Here is a 20,704-nt window from a genome sequence, read left to right on the forward strand (position 1 = left end):
TTCCCCATTCAAAACCCCACATCCACTTACAATTCTCTGAATATGGCCATATTTCTCTTGCCTCTATAGTGTTGTACACGAATGTTCCCTCTGCTTTAAATATCTTTCCCTATTCCCAGAGAACTCCTACTCAGCCTTCAAAACTCAGTTCAAACATCCCTTGTCTTGTGAAGTTTTCCCTGACTTCCTCAGGCTCCTACCCAGGTACAGGGGATCAACTCATCCTCAGGGCAACCAGTAAGCCTCAACACACCCGTATTGTACAACACTGCCAGGAAGTGTTTATCTGGGAGACTGCAAGCAACCTGAGGGTCACAGCCCCTGGCACAGAGTATGTGCTCTGTGTTTTATTAAAAGGGATGACTCAGGCTGTAGGATAGTGTGATGCACTGGGGTGGACTCTCATCCCCCAGCCGGTGTCTCTGGAACATGACCACAGTGGCAGAATGGGAAGAACTGAATTCATCACAAGAAGAAATTCAGTCAATCTATACATGTTCAAGTTTTATTACAAAGTATGATGGGCAGAAAATACGGTACTTCTTATACAGGAGGCTGAAACAGAATGAAAGGGTGAAAATTAGGTTTAATATACTCAGGAAGCAAGAAATAAAGTCATAGATGTAACACTCCACTTTCAGGTGCCTTTGAAGTCGCCTTCAATGGAGATTTACCATTGCAGTTTCACAGCACAGTGTTAACATTTTATTACAAGCCCTGTGTACAATCAGTCCTGTGATAATAATATTTTAAAAAGAAAAATGGGTGATAGTACAGTTCTGCAAGGGGGCAGCTTCCTCTCCACCTGACCATGGGAGGTCACAAAACCTAGAGTATAGAGGAAAAGTTTAAGTATATAACAAGAAATGAAGTTCAGATGTACTAGGCTAGAGGGGACAGAAATTGATTGGCTAGAGCTTAACGTCTCTGAAAACAAGGAATCTCCGTTTTCTACACAGAGGTTTGTACAATCATGCTACAAGTTCACACTCGGGGGCGGGGGTCACTGACAGGGTCATAAAATACACAGGAACCAAAGCAAGTGATTCATACTCAACTCAAGCAAGTCAAAGCTTTAGCTCAACAAGTCTCGCTGCACACTGGCTTACCACAACCAATCCCAGGTGAGAGCGCTGCTCTCTAACGGCAGACATCCCAAGTCCATAGCCACTGGGTTGTCCTAAAGGTGGGGCCTTGTAAGTTTTCTAGCTGTTACACAGACTGCCAACATCGTCCTTCTTGAGTTCATACTTTCACTAGCTTATTTGTTTCTGGTTTGATACACCAGTCCAAGCCTCTTTGGGAAGGCACCTGCATGTTTCCATACTTAAAAAGTATTACCCACAAAGCAGCCTGAGAGGACCGGGCCCGCACTGAGGCCACACCTTTGACTCTGAGAGCCAGCAGCAAGACAATCGTGGGAGAAGAGGGTGCAGGTGGGAGAAGCAGGCAAGGCTCTGCAACAGGAGACACTGGGCAGCTGGCCCAGCCAGTACGGAGAGCCTCACCCAGGGCTCACAGTGATGCTCAGCCCAGCTCTCCTCCCTGGGAAATCCCAACTTAAGTGCCAGGCATGACCTTCCTTCCTCATTTGGAGTGCAGAGAGTAAAGGGAAGCGTCTGCTTTGAGAGAGGCGTCTACTTGAATGGTATCCCTTACTCCAAGCCAGGCAAGCAAAGAAGCTGCCACATTCTCATACTGGGGATGGTCCTCCCATGTGTGGTAAACCCTACAGCTCCCACCTGTCCTTACCACCTCAGACTTGAGGCCCAGGCTGCAGCAGGGAGAAAGTTCTATGGGGGCAAGGCCAGAGGAAGAGAAAAGAAAAGGGAGGGGAGGAAAATCAGCAGGACTGTTTACAACCTCTGCTTCCTCTGCTCCGTACAAACCTGCAACCAAGAGCCATGATCAGGAATGGCTACGGACTCCCAGCACCTGCGGACCATTGCCACCAAACACCACCTACGGCTGCAGTGCTGCAGGAAGGGGCTCCTCTGCCCAAGCTGGCATCCTGTCCCCACAGTTAGCCAGTGTCACAGACACCTGACGGATGGTCCAAAAAGGCTGACACAAGCTGCAGGCACAGCCTCATTCCATGGCCACCCCAGACCTTTCATGCCCTCTAATATTTTTTCTCCCTTGATCTAAAGAAACACTTACCATAGACTTCCTCCTGCATCTCAAATCTCCTCTGAAAATTTCAGCCAAAACTATCATCAAAACCCTGTAGGAGTCTCAATTTTTTGTTTTTGTTTTTTTTTTCCCCAAAATCTTAAATGGTTCTTGAGAGCTGATCCTGGTTCTGATAAGAAATTCTCACCCAGTGATCAAATATCTTCCCTCTTCAAGTCCTCGACTTGAGCTTCACTCCTCCCTAGAAGGAGAGGGTTCCCACTCTTCTTGGGGTAAACACTCAAGCCCCTGAAGGACTTGTACTCATTCACCAACTATCTGATGTGGAACCTGAAGCCGAATTTATTCAGCACCTCTCCGTCCCCTCAGAGCAGACAAGGAAAACAAAGTCAGCTTCAGTCCCGGGGCAGGAGCACACAGAAGGGCCACCGCCAGGAGAGCCAGAGCCCAGACATGCTGCCCTGTGGCCTTTCCAGGGAAGTCCTGGCCACCGCTCTTCTCACTCACAAGGAGAACAGATCCAGAGCCTCCCGCCTGTTTTCTCTGGTGGCAATTTGAAAACCTAAACAAATTAAACAGACACTTGCTTTTGAAAATACAACAGATCTCTGCTTCCCGGAGAATGCCTGGCTAAGAGGCTTTCTCAGTCTTGAGACCACACAAATCCACTCCTGAGCCATGAGGCCACCTGGCCTGTGGTGTAAATGGAGGGTAAGGGAGCTGGGACTTCAAAATACCGGCATCTCAGCAACTCTGTGTGTGCTTGCTCAGGGAGACTGGGGAGTCTCATCTGGGCCCCAGGTGGATGCCAGGAGGAGAAGAACTGCACTGCAGGACCTAAGGAGGGGTGAAAGGTCTGGGAGCCCGCAGGGCAAGGAATAAAACCCACCAAAAGTTGTTGGTTTACAGAGTAATAGCAACTTTATGCAAATATATTCTAATTACTACAGACTAATTTTTTCCCCTGATTGTTTTCCACTTCCAGTTGACAAATCTTCTCACCATGCAGACCACATTTAAGTGCAGATCAGGAAAGGAATCTTAACTTAGAACTCAGTGCAGTTAAACCCTGCCCCAGGAGGACCAGCCCCTCCTACCACTCTGACCTCCAACTCAGACCGTTTTCCAGGGGAAGGACCTGATGGCCTCCTAGAGCAAGCAACCATCAACTTAGACTTGCTACCCTTAAGGACCCTGGAACCAGCAAACACAATTACAAGCAGAGGAGGGCTCCGACCAAGAACTGCTCACTTCACACCACGGAATGACAGTGCAAATCTGGTAGTAAATGCAAGAAAGTCAACCTCAAGTGGATGGCCAGCTAAAGAGCCTCAAAATCAGAATAAGAAAGTAAAAAAGCAGAAGGGGTAATACGCTAAGAAAAGAGCCTTTTTCTTTGGACCTGTGTAGTAAAGCAAAGAGCTGTGACTTTGGAGATAAACACACATCTGCTTTGGAAAACGAGACTCAACCACAGAGTTTAAGGACCCAGGAGAACATAACTATTTTGTTTCTCAAGAGCAGGTGAGAACCCAAGTGGACAAAACCACCAGCCTTAAGGTCTGCTACTCTCCTACTCAACAGCTGCGCAACTCAGAGGGGCTCAAAAACCTATGACAGAACACGCTAGACCAAAGTCCCCCGAGACTCTGAGCATGTCCCCAACGCTGCCTGTCCGAAGACTCATCTACCACTGGATTCACACACAAGCCCCTCCGTGAAACTCAATCACGTAACGGAAACAGACATTGCAGCCTGCAAGTCCAATACTGCTCAGCACCTAATGGCGGCGGGGTTGGGGGGTGGCTTGGAGGGTTGACAGGTGCGCATTAACTGGCTGGCCCTGAGGCTGTCTATATTTACTTGATGGCCTGGGATTATCACAGCCTATTAGTCCACTCCTTCCAGGAGCTGACAGTCCCCCACACTCTAAAGGAGCTCTTGTTCAGGATTAGAGACACAGACTATGTGCCTCTCAAGCAGGACTCTCTCACTCAGAGTGGCCAACCAACAGTAAACCAACCGAATCGAGATACTAAAGTTCAGATTACAGATTGTGCTTGCCTATCATTCAGGACGTGAAAGAAAATGGCCTGGGACTTACATCTGGAGGGAAACACTGACTCGGAAACTACGTACTGGAAATTCACTCTAAGCTCAGCTTTTCTGAAACCATTCCCTTCAAGTCAGACACGCTGTCTCTCTCAGCTCTAACACATTGCCAGTAGGTCCCAGCGGGGTTGGACAGAGGTACTTTGGGAAGTAACAGAAGGCTTCACCTGTCTGTTTGGAGCCCAGAAGGCCCTCAAGAAGAGCCGGGCTGAGAAAAGGTGAGAGAACTGGCCGACTTCAGAGCACCGAGGCGGTTTGGGACTCCTGGTCAGGTACGTTGCACTCAGGCAGTGATTCAAGAAGGCAAACTGCTCATGGGGTCAAGGGCCGAGTGCTAGATCCAGGCACTGAGGGAAGAGAGGAAGTGCTAATGGGGTGGACTATGAAACAAAGGAAGAAACCAGGAAGAGTAAAATTCTTTTCGTAAAAAAATTAGCCTGATAGGTAAAAAATATACAAAGTTGAAATTTGTTAAAGACATTGATAATAGGAGGAAAGACAACTCCAAATTGGTATTTGTTCCCTCATAAGTGCTAACATGACACAGACACAGATCGCCGCCTTGGGCAGCAGACAGATAAGAGACATCTGGGGCAGATGAATACAAACATAGCCAGTGCCTGCAATGCTCATTAACACAACAGCTGACAAACAAATATACAGAAAATTTTAATGGAGGAACCAAAGGAGAAGAGAAAAGGAGAGAAAATCTTAAAACTCAGCCCTGGGCTGAGGAGGCGCCACACAGCACTGAGTCTGGCACAGGCAGCGATGGGACGACTGGCCAGAACTCCTAGAGCAGCTTCTGGTAACAGTGGTGCAAAGCAATGAGAGACATACTGGCCACCAGAAACACGTTTCTTCTTACTTTGGGGATGGGGCAGAGGCAGGAAACACACAAGCCCCCGCCTCGTGGGCAAGGCGCTGCCAACGCTACACTCTGAGGATCTCCAGGCAGTTGTTGTAGCAGATGGCAATCCAGTCGGGCTGAGTCGACGCCCACTGCACGTTGTTGATCTCCCCTTCAGCTGTGTAGGCCAGGATAGGGTCCTCGATGGCCCGGGGCATTTGCTGGATGTCCCAGATGAGAGCCTGGTGATCATCCGCTAGTGACAGAGAAAGCCAGCAGCAAGGTCACACAACTCAGGCGAGGAGGAAAATGGTTCCCGCATTTGGGGCGGGTGCAGGGATCACAGTTTACAAAGCATTTGCTCACCAAGATCCCAGCGAGGGAGGTTTTATTTCAAGCCCCCATTTTATAGATGAAGAAACTGAGACTCAGAAAATGTTCAGGCACTTGCCCCAAGCCACAGAGCTATGCAGCCAGTGAATGGCAGAGCACTCAGAGTGAGGCCACTATGTGTCCCAGGGCCCCAGGCACTGTGGCAGAGCTAGGACGGTACAACGGGACCTAGACGGGCACCTCTTACCTGGGGCAGGCATCAGGAAAGGACGATGGGATATAAAAATGATCCCCAAACATGTCATTTGCAGCCAGTTAAAGTACTTGAGTGATTAAAGATCCCTCTCTGATGATTCAGCTTAATGGGATTATGAACCTTTATACTTGGATGAGGTGTTACACAGATGAGACGAAGTGCTGAGTGGACATGTGCTATTAAAAACAATTTTCCCTAGAAAAGCTACCTTATTTGCCCTGGGAAATATCAGAAAGAAGTAATCACCTTAAAAAAATACATAAGCACACGAAAAAGGACTGGAAGAAAATATATCAAAACGAGAACAGTGGTACTATGAGGATGGCTAAGTTGTGAGTTATGTTTACTTGTTTCTAGTTGGTAAGTGATCTGTAATGTGGTCATTTACTTTTATAATCAAAACAATAAGTTCTTGATTTAGGGGGAAAAAATAAAAAGGCAATGACCTTCAATACCACAGTGTCCCCTGATCCTATCAGCCCAACCTAATGTGAAAACCTGTCTCTGATACATAAGAGATCTGAGGAGCCTAACACGCCAGGCTCATGTGGGCAACACTAGCCTCCCGCCACGGCCATATAACTCAGGCGAGGTGCATCTTGCTTGACAGGGACAAGCTCTGTCAGGGGCTCTGGGGAGCTGTCTGCAACACTCAGCACGTCTAGAGCACTAAGTTCCTTCTCCTCAGTGCCACTCTCAACCAAGAACATTATTCAACCCCAGCTCCTTCAACTGCAGGGACTCGAGACGGGTACAACACACACAGCAGCGAGCTGGGCAAAGGCAGCTGTCAGGAGCCGAGGATGGGCTTCTACTGGGAGGCGCTGGTACCGTTCTCCATGAACAAGGGACCACACCATTCTTTCTCCCTTCTCCCCCTTCCCTGTCTACACCCCTGGGGGAAAAAAGAAGGCAATCGTGAAGGAGTCAGACCACAACCTGAGGTGCAAAGGCAGGCAGAAGGCCCCTAACTGCTCTTCAGTGACATACAGGCATGAGCAGAGGACCAAAAACAGGAAAAGTTTCATGCCTTTCAAATGAATACTAAAATAGCACAAAACCACCAAACTACTCTGCTCCTTTGGCTTCATAATGAACAAGGAAATGAGGATGCTACTGATTAGCGAGGAGAGGAAAAAGTATGTTAGAAAGAAACCTAAAGCACCGAAAATGAAAAAGATAAGAAACAGAACATGATGGGGTGAGAGTGGAATCTCATCTGTGTAAAATAAAGGGGCAGACATTTGTATTGGGGGGTATGTGTAGACATTCGTACTGGGGGGTATGTGTAGGCATGTACCCACATAAAAAGGTCTCGAAGGAGACACACTGACTGTTGTCAGAGGTCACCTACGGAGAGGGGGACGGAGGCAGACACAGGACGGAGAAAGGTGACTTTCACCTTCCTATTTTATATACCTCAGTATTATTTTAATTTTTAATAACAGACTTATATAATTCCTAGAATAAAAACACACTGACAGCCAGCATATTTTTAAGGGGTACTCTTTTTGGTCTGGCAAATGGTGAGGTGGGAACACACCAGTGATCGAGCCACGCAGGGCCTTCGACACATCCAGAGACTCCTACAAGGTCATTCTGTCTTCCCAGGGAGTGTCAACCTTGGCCATTCCCAAACATTCTGTTCCATCTAAGAGAGATTACCCCGCTTTTCCACAGTCCTGGATCTGAGTCCTCTGGGCCAACCTAGATTTCAGGGAGGCACAGCCTATAACTGATACGTAAACAGACAGCTCTGCTGTCACTGAGGATACAAGATCATCTGGAAATTTGGGCTACTTCAACTTCACAAGTGGAGGGAGGCTCTCAATTGAGTTACTTTGTTAAATCTCTCCAACCGCCCTTAGGAAATAGTAAGGATTACAGTTCTAAGGAGACAAGAGGAAGATCTCCTCCCCTCGCCCTCCCCGTGGCGCCTCCCCACACCCCACCTGCATGATTACCTGCAGTACAGATGTGGCAGGATGAGTGTGGGGCCCAAGCAATGCCATTGACACACGCTCGGTGGTTGTTCAACCTGGCGACAGGTGTGCAGGGAACTCGGACATCCAGAATCACTACCTGCAGAAATAATAAGTGAACGGCTCAGGAACTTCAGGGTGTAACAGGAAAACAAACAAGACATTACACAAGACAAAATAATTCTAAAGCATAATGTGTTCATTTGTGGATTTAAAGACCATTAGAGGCAGAGGGTCTTGGTCCCAAAAGCAGCTGTAGGACTGAGGAAAAAGAAAACAAAGACATAGGCAGTTTATAGTCTGTTTCTTAAGCAACAAGGGGCCTTCAGACTGATAAGGAAGGGGAGGACGAGTAGGTAACAGGAGTTTGGATAATCCACCAAGTCCTACTCGGTGCGTGCACTAAGAATTCTGCGCATGCTCAGCTGGACAGAACGAGAGGCCTCTCCCTACAACCCCCAAAGCAGAATTTGAAATGTAAGAAGTTTGAGGTACCAGCTTCCCCAAAAGTTAATCACTGCATCATTTCCACCCACACTTTACTGCTTTGATTAAGTAACAGGCTACAAAGAGTTGTCATTTCCATGTCTGAAGAATCTGTCCAGACCACAGAAGAGGAAAACTGCCTGTTACTTTACTCAGCATCATAAGCACATACGATTTGGTTTGCTTTTAAGACACTGCTTTTCTTGGATCCAACTCCAATACTCCAAGCATTAAAAGTTCTTAACACACAGTCCTTGTTTTAGATCAAGCTTTCTCAATCTTAGCGCTATTGACATTTTGGGTCTCATCATTCTTGGGGCGGGGGGCACTCTTGTCTACACTGCAGGATGTTTAGCAGTTCCCCTAGCATCTGCCCACGAGATACCCGTAGCACCGCCACCTGCCCCCAAGTTGGGGCAATCCAAAATATTCCCAGATATTTCCAAAACTCCACTGGAGAGAAAACTGCCACCAGCCAAGAACCACTCTTCTAGCTATCTGGCCAGACCTACGGTAGCCCAAAGCAGGGTACTCACCTCCATTCCATCCATGGCCATGGTGGCCAGGTAGTTAGGGTCCTGCTTGTTCCAGCAGAGGCGAAGCAGTGGGTGATGCTGTGGGTCTTCATAAATGATGGTGCTGTGTTCTAGATGACGGAGGTCAAACATCCGCACCGAGCCATCAGCTCCCACAGAGGCAAACATGTCCCTGCCACCCCCAGCCCGACTAAATGCAATATCATAGACCTGTTGGTGAATAAGAAGCTTCAGTCAGACTCAGATCCGTGGCCTTCTTTTCCTGTAGCAGGGAACTCTACTACCCCTAGTTCACCTAACCCCCACTCATGGCACAGAACGAGGTCCATAAAGCCAAACGGTATCTGTGAGTTCTGGCGCCTGAGACCTCTAACCTCGGTGACTTTCTGCTACACAAATTGGCTGGCTTCTTCCTGCATTCCTGCTTTCTGAGTCTGTTTCCTCCAACCCTTGTGATAAGACAAAGAGCACAAACCCTGCTGAGCAGCAAAGCACAAGGCAGAGCAAGTGTTCCGTATGCTGTCAGCCAGTGGCTGTCCTCGGCTACACTACAGAATTGAGATATTTATTTCCTGGGCCTTGATGGCTTTCGTTTGTTTGTGATCAGAGACCGATCCATGACCACATTAAGGCCACTGATTTGAGAGGTGGAGGCAGCTCTCCTGTGGCCACTTAATAGCAGGCAAGTGGGTTCTGGTGTGGGACCCGGCCCTGAGACTCATTTTCAAGAAAGAAGTAAGAGTAGTTTTGAATCATGGGACACTCAGGTGTTCTCGTCTTCACAAAGAGGCTCAGGATCACTCTCTTATCCTAAGACATGCTCTATTTCTTCTCCTAGTTGGTTTGCATTCGTAAGTGAATCAATTTAGGTTTTGAATCATTGTTTTCTGCATGTATTACTTGCTGAAAACATTGCACACCCCTAATATCTATGAGAAAACAGAGGCAGAGAGCAACAGAGAGCTTCAGAGAAAGAAAGGGATGAAGAGAGAGAGACAAAGCCAGAGCCAGAGCAGAGAGAGAGAAAAACTGAAAAAACCAATGCCAAGGATCTCCTGGGGTCAAGGATGGTTAACAGCTGACTTCTGGGGAGACATGAGTGGCATCTCTCACTAGCCTTCTTTACGTTTTGCCTACTAAGGGACATTGCCAAAGGAGCATCTACTACTATTTGACCTCATAAATTCCTTTTTCTCTGGCTGACTGTGAAATTACACTTCTCTTTCTATGGTAGGAATTAAGAGTGGTTAAAAGAGAACCAGGCCAGTCATCACAAGGAAGCCGAAGAGATCACGGCTCTGACCAGCACTGTCCAGCCACGTCAGGGCAAGGGTACGTTTACAAGATATGTTCCCCATGGGCTGGCTCTCAGGAACTCCCAGGGACAGGGACACCATGGCTGCACCGCTAAGCACTCAGATGCCACAGGCAACGTGGCCGAGTATGTCAAACTCAGCTCCTTCCTCTTGCTCTACCTGGACATTTCCTCCTAAACCAAGGGAAGGTGACAATTCCTGGATATACACTCCCCTCCTCCACACGAAGCCCTGCGGCAGGCAGCAACAAGAAAGAGCCTCCAGACAAGTCTCCGCTTTGACGGACAGGCAGACAGAGGAAAAGCAAAGGTCGAGGAGGCATCATCACTCTTTCTCTGAGAGCTACCCTCCCAGGTCTGTTTCTTCAAGGTCGGGGTGCTGGTTAAGATCCATCCCTGGCCCTTGCCCTAGGAAGAAGCTAAGGTATTTCTCATCCCCTCTCTCTGTTCCCTCAAGTGTCTCTGGCAATGGCTGTGTCCCCTCCGTGTTTTAGCTTTTGCCAGGCAGACCTAGCCCCAGGCTCCAGAACCCTGTCTCCTCCCTTTGCCTCTCTGGCCTACAGGCAATAGCCGCTTCCTGCTGCTCCTATTCTCCACATTATCTCACTGTTGCCAGTGTGGCTTCCCAGCTTCACCACTGTCTGTGTGAGCAATGCCCTAGGTTAAATCCCGAGTTTAAATATTCAGAGTAGTTCTAGTCTTCTGGGTTGGACCCTGACAAAGAAGAGCAGACTAGGTTGTCACAGAACTAAAACGTTAGCAACCTGTTCCACTTGATGTCAAGAAGGTTTCCAGAAGTTCCTTACTGGTCCTTTCTGTAGGACAAACTCTTCCTTTGCCCCTTGGCTTAGCAGCAGCCAAGCCGACAGTCTTGTAACAGAGCTTACCCTGAGGAGCACAGAAAGCCAAAGACCAACCCAACCCCTTACTAACAGTGATAACCCGGTGACCATCTTCCCATTCTGAGGACAACCTCAAGTGTCTGACCTGAGGTCAAGGCATTCTTTTTAACTGTACTAATACTCCTCGCTGAGCAGGGTAAGGGAGAAAAGAAAAGGAAACACAACCCACAGGAAATCAAGAGTACAAGGAGCATGCCGCGGCTCTGGGAGAAAAAAATTTATGACCAGTTTCCAAAAGCTCTCCTCAGAATGCTTTGATCAAAACACAATCACAAATAGCTCCCCTCGGCTTTTCCAATAAACACAGGAGAAACATCATCATGAAAATAAACCATATTCCATTCCAGATTGTATTAAAAGTATTAAGGAACATACTAGAATTTCATAAAACAAGTTGAGAGAAAAAATGATGATTTAGGTTTGTCTTCCAAGACATTTTCCCTCTTCCTGGTTTCCCCCCTTTCCCTCCCCTCCATAAAAGTAAATATATTTCAAGATAAGTGTTATTTTTTAATCCCATCAGGTCCAATAAGAGAGTTCATTATTACAAAACAGCAATCTCTGGCACAAAAACTATACATTTGGATTAAGTTGTTTACATCAGCCAAAAAAAACATGTTTGTTTACAACAGTGTTGTTTTTTGCTATTTTGACGCATGACTATTTTCAATTTCAACAAGACATCGGCATTATGATATTCCACATACTTTGCACAACAGTGAGAAGGTGGTCTGACCTCGAACTGAAGGCACAGAAAGCAGCTGAGGAAAGCAGAAAGAGGAACAGCATCATTACCTCCTTGTCATGCGCGATCAGTTGGGTCTTCACATGACCAGACACAAGATTCACTCGCCCCAACACCTGCCCTGTCTCCAGCCCCCAGATGGTACAAGTCGTATCAATGCTGGAGGTACCTGGAAACAACCAGTGCACGTCAGTGGCCGACAGGAGTGAAGCTTCCCTCCTTGTGTCTACTGCTCTATGTAGCCCAGGAAGCGACTTGTCACAGATACTTGTTAGCCAACAAGAGTCAAGTATTCAATCCCTACCCCAGGACCTTAGACTCTGCTGACTCCAGAGACAAGATATACACATATGGGAAGCTCAGCTCCATATTTAGCCTCTTTCCCTCTGGCCCATTTTAGGCTGATGCATGGACCTGAGGCTCAGTGTTCTAGCTGAGGAAGTGTATCTTTGCTTCTTCAAACTGGAATACGCACCCCCTCGCTCCCTTACCTAACAGATAAGGATCCACCTCATTCCAGTCAAAGGAGGTTAGAGGAGCACAGAAATCTGAGTTCTTGTTATTGTTTAGCAAACATTCCAGCCGAGTTTCTGTTTCACCAACCTGAAGGAACAATAATTTTTAAAAATCAGCCAGTCTTATCTTCACAGAAAACCTTTAAAAGCTCTGTTCAGACAATATATTACTGAATAGTAGACATAGGAGAAAAACGTTTTTATCATAGAGCAATAAAATCCAGAGGAACTCCCTGAATGCTACTTCTTTCCAAGCTTTCTCCTCTGCCCAGCTTTGTTTTTCCACATTTTCACCCCCAATTTTCCTAGAGGAGTGTTCTTCTCACCTTGCCCGACCAGAACCTCTGTACCCTGCCTGGCTGGGCACTACTCCTCCAGGCTAGAGGAGATGCCGCTGCTGCTGGGCTCAGCTAAGAGAGGAGGTGAGGCTCCACAATCCATTCACATACTTTACTAGAATCAGTGGCCTGGTATTTTGTTTTTAATTTACTCAAAAATATCTTGGATATAGACAGAGTAAGAAGCCTCAAGCATGCCCCCATTATCCCCCGCCCCCCAGAAGGTTCTCTTCATTTCATCAGGTTAACTGAGCCTCTCAAGTTTCCAGGGCTGACTGTAGCCTGACCGCAGCAGGACTTCAAGGAATCTTGGCTAGATTTACCAGGCAATCTGCCCAGCCCAACGAGGTCATTCCAGATCCACTAGCATTTGCTTCTCCTGGGCTCCAAGGACACTGCCTCCAATCCCAGTCAGTTCTGCGACTCCACGCTGCTTAGTAACACTACCACAGAGAAAGTCTGTTGGTCTGGCTGCTAACTGAGCACCTGCTTACCCTCCACACACGGAGATAGTCGCCACTTGTCGCCAGTAGGTCTGGATAGACGCCTTTTGTGTCGGGGATCCACATGAGCTTTGTAGTGGGGTACGGATGGTCAAAGGTGTTTCGGCAAATAAACTCCGAACTCTCTTCATCTAAACCAACAAGCTGAACCTGTAACACAACCAAATTGAGCCATGTTAACATTTGTCTTTCTGGAGCAGTAGCAACTACATCAGCTCCTCCCCCTAACTCCCAACGCACTGGCTAGTAACATGCTTACACGTACGCATGGGTCAAACGAGCCTTCAAGAAACCAAACCACCCTAGGAGCGCCTGGGTGGCACAGCGGTTAAGCGTCTGCCTTCAGCTCAGGGCGTGATCCCGGCGATCCGGGATCGAGCCCCACATCAGGCTCTTCCGCTATGAGCCTGCTTCTTCCTCTCCCACTCCCCCTGCTTGTGTTCCCTCTCTCGCTGGCTGTCTCTATCTCTGTCGAATAAATAAATAAAATCTTAAAAAAAAAAAAAAAAGAAACCAAACCACCCGGGCACCTGGGTGGCTCAGCTGGTTAAGTGTCCAACTCTGGATGGCTCAGGTCACGATCTCAGTCAGGGTTGTAAGATCTAGCCCTGCGTTAGGCTCTGCGCCGGACCTGGAGCCTGCTTAAGATTCTCTATCCCTCTCCTTCTGCCCCTCCCTCCCCTCTGCCCTCAGAAAAGAACCCAAACCCACTGTAACTGGCAAAAAAGTGGTTGCCATTGATGGCAAAGTTCCGTGGTTTTCAACCACTTTTTCTTAGAGTTGATTTGGACCAATATTAACTTCCATTCTTTTCTGTCAAACTCAGTCTGGCTCAATGAGAAATGCCACTCAGTGTACAGCTGGTTATGAACTTCCACCAACTGGAAGATGGAACAGGCAATTATTGGTAAAGATCCATCATAAGTGGATGAGCACCAACCGCACAGCAGAAAAAACAGAATTCCTTCTACTGTTGCCTAACTTCAGTCTCAAATACCATTATCTTCCTGCTTTTTTTTTTTAAACAATTTAGGTACAGTTGCATGCAGTAAAACTCACTTTAAGTGTATAGTTCAGTGATTCAGAATATATACATTCACAAAGGTATATAGTTGGGAAACTCATGATAATTAAGATATAAAACATTTCTATTACCCCAAAAAGTTCTCTTGGGCTCCTGTGCAGTTAATCCCTTACCCCTAGCCCCAGGCAGCCACTGATCTGTAGTTTTGGCCTTTCTGTAATACCATACAAATGGAATCATATGGTCATGAGTCTTGTGACTGCCTCCTTTTAGCACAATGCTCCTGAGATTCATTCACATTACTGGGTGTATCAGTAGTGTCTTCTCTTTCATCACTGAACACATTACGTTATGTGGAAACACTATAATTTATGTATCCATTTACCAGCTGATGAACTTTTAGGTTATTTCTAGTTTGGGACCATTATAAATATTGCTATGAATATTTATGCTTAAGTTTTTCTTGGACAAGCTTTCATTTCTCTTGGGTAGACAACTAAGAGTAGAACTCCTGGGTCATGTTGTAAATTCAGGTTTAACGTGATTAAAAAAGAAACGGCCAACTGTTTTCAAAAGTGGCTGTGTCCTTCTGCATTCCCATTAGCAACACAGGAGAGGTCCACACGCTCCACATCCCTGTTAGCACTGGTATTGCCAGCTTCCAAAAAAAAAAAAAAATCATTCTAACAAGTGTATAGCAATATTTTAATTTGCATTTCCCTACTAACTAATGGTACTGTGTAGCTTTTCATGTGCCTATTTGCCATCCCTATTTATTCTCCATTGAAGCTTGTTCGGATATTTTGTCCTTTAAAAAAAAAAAAAGACTTGCTTTTTAGACTCAGAAAAATTGGGCAGAAAGTAGTGTCCCCAGATACCTCCTGCCCCCACACATATTCACCACCGCCACCATCAAAGCACCTCACCAAAGTGGTACATTTGTTCAACTCATGAACCGACATTGACACATCATCACCCAAAGTCTACAGTTTATGTTAGAGTTCGTCCTTTGTGTCGTACGATCTATAGATTATGACGTGTATCCACCATTACAGAATCATACAGAATAGTTTCACTTCATTCTTGAACAGGTTATTTTCTTATTTGTTGAGTTTTGAGAGTTCTTTGCATATTCTGCACACAAGCCCCCGGTTATGTGTTTTGCAACTATCTTTTCACAGTCTACAGCTGTTGCATCATTTTCTTTCAGTGGTTTTTAAAGAACAGAAATTTTATTTTATTTATTTTTAAAAGTTTTATTTAAGTAATCTCTACACCCAACGTACGGCTCAAATTCACAACCCCGAGATTAAGACTCACGCATGCTCTGCAGACTGAGCCAGCCAGGTGACCCAAAGAACAGAAACTGTAAATTTTGATGATGTCACTTTATCTTTTTTTTTTTTTTTTTTTAACTCATGGTTTGTGTTCTTGCTAGGAAATCTTTGCCCCACCGCAGGCCACAAATTTTTTCTTATGTTTTCTTTTAAAAGTTTTATAGTTTTAGGCTTTACATTTAGGTCTATGATCCATTTCAAGTTAATTGCTTTATACGATGTGAAGTATGAATCAAGGTTCACTTTTTTTATATATGAATGTCTGACTGTCCCAGCATCATTTGATAAAAACTATCCTTTCTCGGGGCGCCTGGGTGGCACAGCGATTAAGCGTCTGCCTTCAGCTCAGGGCGTGATCCTGGCGTTATGGGATCGAGCCCCACATCAGGCTCTTCCGCTATGAGCCTGCTTCTTCCTCTCCCACTCCCCCTGCTTGTGTCTCCCCTCTCACTGGCTGTCTCTATCTCTGTCGAATAAATAAATAAAATCTTTAAAAAACAAAAAAACAATCCTTTCTCCTTTGAATTACTTTGGCCACGTTGTTGAAAATCAATTGACCATGTATTTGCGCATCTATTTCTGGACTCTCTATTCTGTCCTATTAATCTCTATGCCTATCCATTTACCAGAACCATGCTGTCTTGATTATGGCAGCTTTCCCGTGACGTCCTGAAATCAGATGGTGTGAGTTCTTCACCTTCGTTGTTCTTTTTCAGAATGATTTAGCTATCCCATATATTTGCTCTTCTGTGTAAATTTTAGAAGCAGCTTGCTAAATTCTACAAAAAGCCTGCTAAGATTTGGCTTGGGGGGCACCTGGGTGGCGCAGTCATTAAGCGTCTGCCTTCGGCTCAGGGCGTGATCCCGGCGTTCTGGGATCGAGTCCCACATCACGCTCCTCCGCTATGAGCCTGCTTCTTCCTCTCCCACTCCCCCTGCTTATGTTCCCTCTCTCGCTGGCTGTCTCTCTCTGTCAAATACATAAATAAAATCTTTAAAAAAAAAAAGAAAAGATTTGGCTTGGGATTGTGTTGCATCCATAAATCAGTTTGGAAAAGCTGCTCTCTTAACAATAATAATGTGTTGTCTAGCCCATAAACACCGTATTTCTCCATTTATTTAGGCTTTAATTTCTCTCAGCAGTGTTTTGAAGTTTTTAATGTACCCGTCTTGCATTTTTTTCATTAACTTTATTCCTAAGCATCTTAAAAATTCCACTTCCAATTGTTTATTGCCACTACATAGAACTGACTTCTGCACATTAATCTTGAATCCTTATCTTTGGTAAATTAGTTATTAGTTTTAGTAGCTTTTTGGGTAGATTCCTAAGGATTTTTCTATGTATATTTATAGATCTTGCCATCCATGTCTGACTTTTAAAAAACTGATGATGACTAAATCTAAATATTCATTTTTATAGAACACCTACAGGCTTTCAAAAATCAAAAAATGTAATGTGTTAGGGGAGATGATATATGAAGATGTAAAAGGAGAAAAAATCTACTATCCTAAAACACAGTAACACTGCCCTAAGACAGCAATAAAAGTGATATCACAGGTAATACATGATAAGCTGCTTATTTATAACACAGATAACTGGTAACAGTTTAGAAGAAAGAGCAATAGGGGCGCCCGGATGGCTCAGTCGTTAAGCGTCTGCCTTCGGCTCAGGGCGTGATCCCGGCGTTATGAGATCGAGCCCCACATCAGGCTCCTCTGCTGGGAGCCTGCTTCTTCCTCTCCCACTCCCGCTGCTTGTGTTCCCTCTCTCGCTTGCTGTCTCTCTCTGTTAAATAAATAAAATCTTTAAAAAAAAAAAAAGAAGAAGAAGAAAGAGCAATAATTCAAAGGGTGCAAGTGAAGAAAAGCAGAGATACAATTTGAACAGTCTTCCAAAGTGTGGAAAGGTTCCGGGTAGGCAAAGAAGAAAGGCAACACACCCCAGGCAGATGGGAGAGAAGAAACAAATCAATGTACTAAGGTAGCAAACTAAATGACCCAGCTGGTGGCAGCAAGAAAACCTGTTTGAGAGGGAATACCTGAGAGAGCAGTGCAGATGGCTGGGAAGGTATGCCTGGGGCAGGCTGCAGAGCCCTGAAAGCAAACTGAGGACCTAGTTGGGCTTTCCTCTGTGAAGCTGTCTGAGAAGGTGGCAGGAGGACTATGAGGCCTTGGAAGTAAGAGTAAGAGGCCTGGTAATGCTGGGCAGAACTGTCTGCTGGGCAGGGGGCTCAGCCCAGAGACCCACAGGAAAACTGGAAAAGGTTAAGGGCCTATGGTGACAGGTAGTGAGAATGGCAAGGGACAACCAGAGATGGCCACAAAAGGGATTTTGACTGAATGAACAGTTCTTTGAGAATTTAAAATTCGGACCTTTGCAGAAATAATACATAAAGAAGGAAGATTCTAGATGGAACAGGGAAAATTTGCATCAACCATGGTGGGGGAGGGAGGAGAAAACAGAAAAGAGGTTAAATTTTTGGGCTCATTGGGCAGAATAAAGAATAAGCCTCTCATACAGATTTTGAGCCAGATATTTCATTCATGTACTTACTGAATGAATTGTAATGAGTGGCTACTATGTGCCAGGCACTGTTCTAAGTGCTGGGGATATGGCACCAAGTGCAGGAAACAAAATCTCCCTAACCATGCAGATAACACCATGAGGTTAAACTAGAGAAAACATTAGACTCCCTTCTAAAAGCTACCTTTCAAGTCATCAGAGATTTCCCCACAACCTTGAAATATCAGATCCTGTGAACATTTGCCACTTAGGATCCTCTTAACCAGACATTCAGGGCTCTTCACCACCGGCCCTAGCCTATCTTAATTCCGCTCTTATTTATCTAGTCACTGCTTCTCATCTTTTTCAGGTTCCTTTCCTTACACTGCCCTCTATGCTTGTAAAACCCGCCTACCTCCTTTCCATCAACCTAAATCCCACCCAATTTTAATACAGCACAGTGGCATCAGGAATCCAGGGCCCCTTACTTACCACTTACTAGCTGTAGGACCCTGGACACGTTACTTAACTTTGCTAAACTGGCTTTCCAATCTGTAAAGTGAAGACATTCACAGTACCTATCTCAGAGTTCTCTGCAACACTCTTTGTATATAAACACCCTTTGTATGTAAATTGCTTAGGCTAGTGTATACTCAGAGTATGAGCTTTTAATATTACTACTATGTCTCACCCCCTTCATAAACCATCTGTAGTCTTCCTAGTACAGTGATCTTTCCGTAGTGACCTGTACCACCCATTTGGTGACCAACCCCATTCTACCAAATGAAAGTACTTACATTATTGTCTTCTGCTATTTCACTTAGTAAATGTCTTAAAAACAGGACCTGTCTTACTTCGGCTTGTACTACAGACAGCAGTGGTCTCCATCAAATTTACCTGGAGTGCTCTACACATTCCTGGGGCCCCCAACTCTAGCCCAAGATTCTGACTCAACAAGTGTCCAGGAATCTATATTCTTAAGAACATCCCAGGGTGATTAATTCAGCAAGGTCTACACAACCTCTGCACAACAGTACCTAAGCCAGGGAAGAAGCAGGTAATGGCTGGGATTTCATTTTTCCTGATCTTCCCAAAGACTTCACATATTTGCACAGACCTCTGTTTTATCCTTAACCTGACTTTAGCTCTTCTGCTCTAAGTTGCCAACCAAGAACTGAGAGGAATAACAACTGGCTCTCACTGCTATTCAATTTTTTGTTCAGATACTCACACATTTAAAATGTGATGACAAAAGAGAATGGAAGTTCTCTGTGAAAATTCATATGATACACAGCAAAGGGTAAAATCTCCCATTAACTCCAACCCCAATTCAACTTATTCTCAAACCAGTTGGATGTGTATCTTTCCAAATGGTCCTTCCTCTGTGCATTTGTATGCATATGTATGTGGCGGGGTGTTTTACAACACATAAAGAGGCTTGGACCACAAAATGTATTCTGCAACTGGCTCTTAACAAGTTATCTTGGGAGGTCTTCTCAGGTTTACCTCATTCTTCTGCAGCAGGCCATGTTAAGCACACTATAATTTATTAACCATTCACAGTTATTGTGGTTATAACCCATCGTTTTGTTTTTATAAACAATACTTTGTACACATGTGCAAATGCTTTACTGGCTAGATTGCTAGATGTGTAATCGTTGCCTCACATTTTAAATGTTAGTACGACAGAAACTATGAGATAACGTGTGTTGCTTTAAGCTTAAAAAAAAGTTAATAGATCCAACAGCCTTCAAAAGGTTGCTTCCATTTACATTTTCTTGAACAGTCTATGAGTGCCAATTTCTCCATAACTTAAAACACTGAAAATAATCTTTTACATTTTTGCTAATCTGATGGATAAAAATGGTATTTCATCATTTTACTCTCGAAGCTGAGCACACCTGTTTACTATTTCTACTTGTGATGAACAGTAGTAAGTTAATTACGTGTGTGCTCACGATGGGTTGAGCACCAGCCCCGGGCTTCCTGCCGCACAGGCACTACCTCTCACCCAGGCACTACCTCTGACCTCTCAACACCTTCACCGCCCAGATACTGTTCTTCTTCCCCCTTTTCTAAGATAATGAATAAAAAAGACAGTAAGTATCCTGCCAACAATCATGAAGCTGCCTTTTTAAAGATTTTATTTATTTATTTATTTAATTTGAGAGACAGAGAAAGAGAGAGTATGTGTGTGTGCTGAGGGAGGGGCAGAGAGAGAATCTCAGGCAGATTCCAAGCTGAGTGCAGAGCCCCCACTTGGGGATCAATCTCAGGACCTTGAGACCATGACCTGACCAAAATCAAGAGTAGGCCACCCAACCTACTGAGCCACCCAGGTGCCCCCTGAAGCTGCCTTTTAAATACAGGTAATCCTATCCCACAGCCCAAGATCTTCACCACCATGCTAAAAAACACCAACTTAAAACATTTGTCCGGTTTACTTTACTGAGTTGTGTCTATCTTTTTCTTATTGATATAGGAACTCTTATAGATGGTTACCGTGCCTTTGATAAATTTGCCCATAAAACTCTGAGGTGGTGCCTTTTTGGGAGTAAATCTTTAACTAGATTTTTTAGTTCTTCAAAAACTCCTTAGGAATTTAATTATTCAGATTTTCTACTGAAATATGGTACTTTGTTTTGCCTTAAAACTATGCTTTATCTAGGCTTTTGACCATAGTCTTAAAAACTGTTAGTAGCACTCTCGATCTTTATACCTCACCTCCTACTCCATATGTCCACCTATGCTGGTAGGAGAGGGAGTTTCTAGAACTCCTGGAGGGCTCAGCTGATGAAGCGTCTGCCTTTCCCTCAGGTCATGATCCCGGGGTC

The 20,704-nt window shown here is 45.2% G+C and overlaps 1 protein-coding gene across 2 annotated transcripts in view; it reads right to left on the reverse strand.

The window, feature by feature from the left end:
• Positions 1-483: 483 nt before the first annotated feature.
• The window catches only part of DCAF7 (DDB1 and CUL4 associated factor 7), a 30,222-nt gene continuing 10,001 nt past the window's right edge, over positions 484-20,704 (reverse strand). The window contains exons 2-8 of one of the 2 annotated variants that reach the window (XR_006782717.2): positions 12,998-13,156; positions 12,142-12,253; positions 11,701-11,819; positions 8,689-8,898; positions 7,649-7,766; positions 5,114-5,351; positions 484-555 (exon numbers count right to left, since the gene is read on the reverse strand). Coding sequence is in view for 1 of the 2 variants with exons in the window: in XM_045814018.2 (XP_045669974.1) it covers positions 5,179-5,351; positions 7,649-7,766; positions 8,689-8,898; positions 11,701-11,819; positions 12,142-12,253; positions 12,998-13,156 (891 nt within the window). In the remaining variant the exon portion in view is untranslated. Of the gene's footprint in view, positions 5,352-7,648; positions 7,767-8,688; positions 8,899-11,700; positions 11,820-12,141; positions 12,254-12,997; positions 13,157-20,704 lie in introns of both variants that reach the window. The other variant, XM_045814018.2, reaches the window with a different exon arrangement.

This window comes from Ursus americanus, chromosome 23, assembly GCF_024610735.1.
Source record: "Ursus americanus isolate L20-20 chromosome 23, mUrsAme1.1.p, whole genome shotgun sequence".
Lineage (NCBI taxonomy): Eukaryota > Metazoa > Chordata > Mammalia > Carnivora > Ursidae > Ursus > Ursus americanus.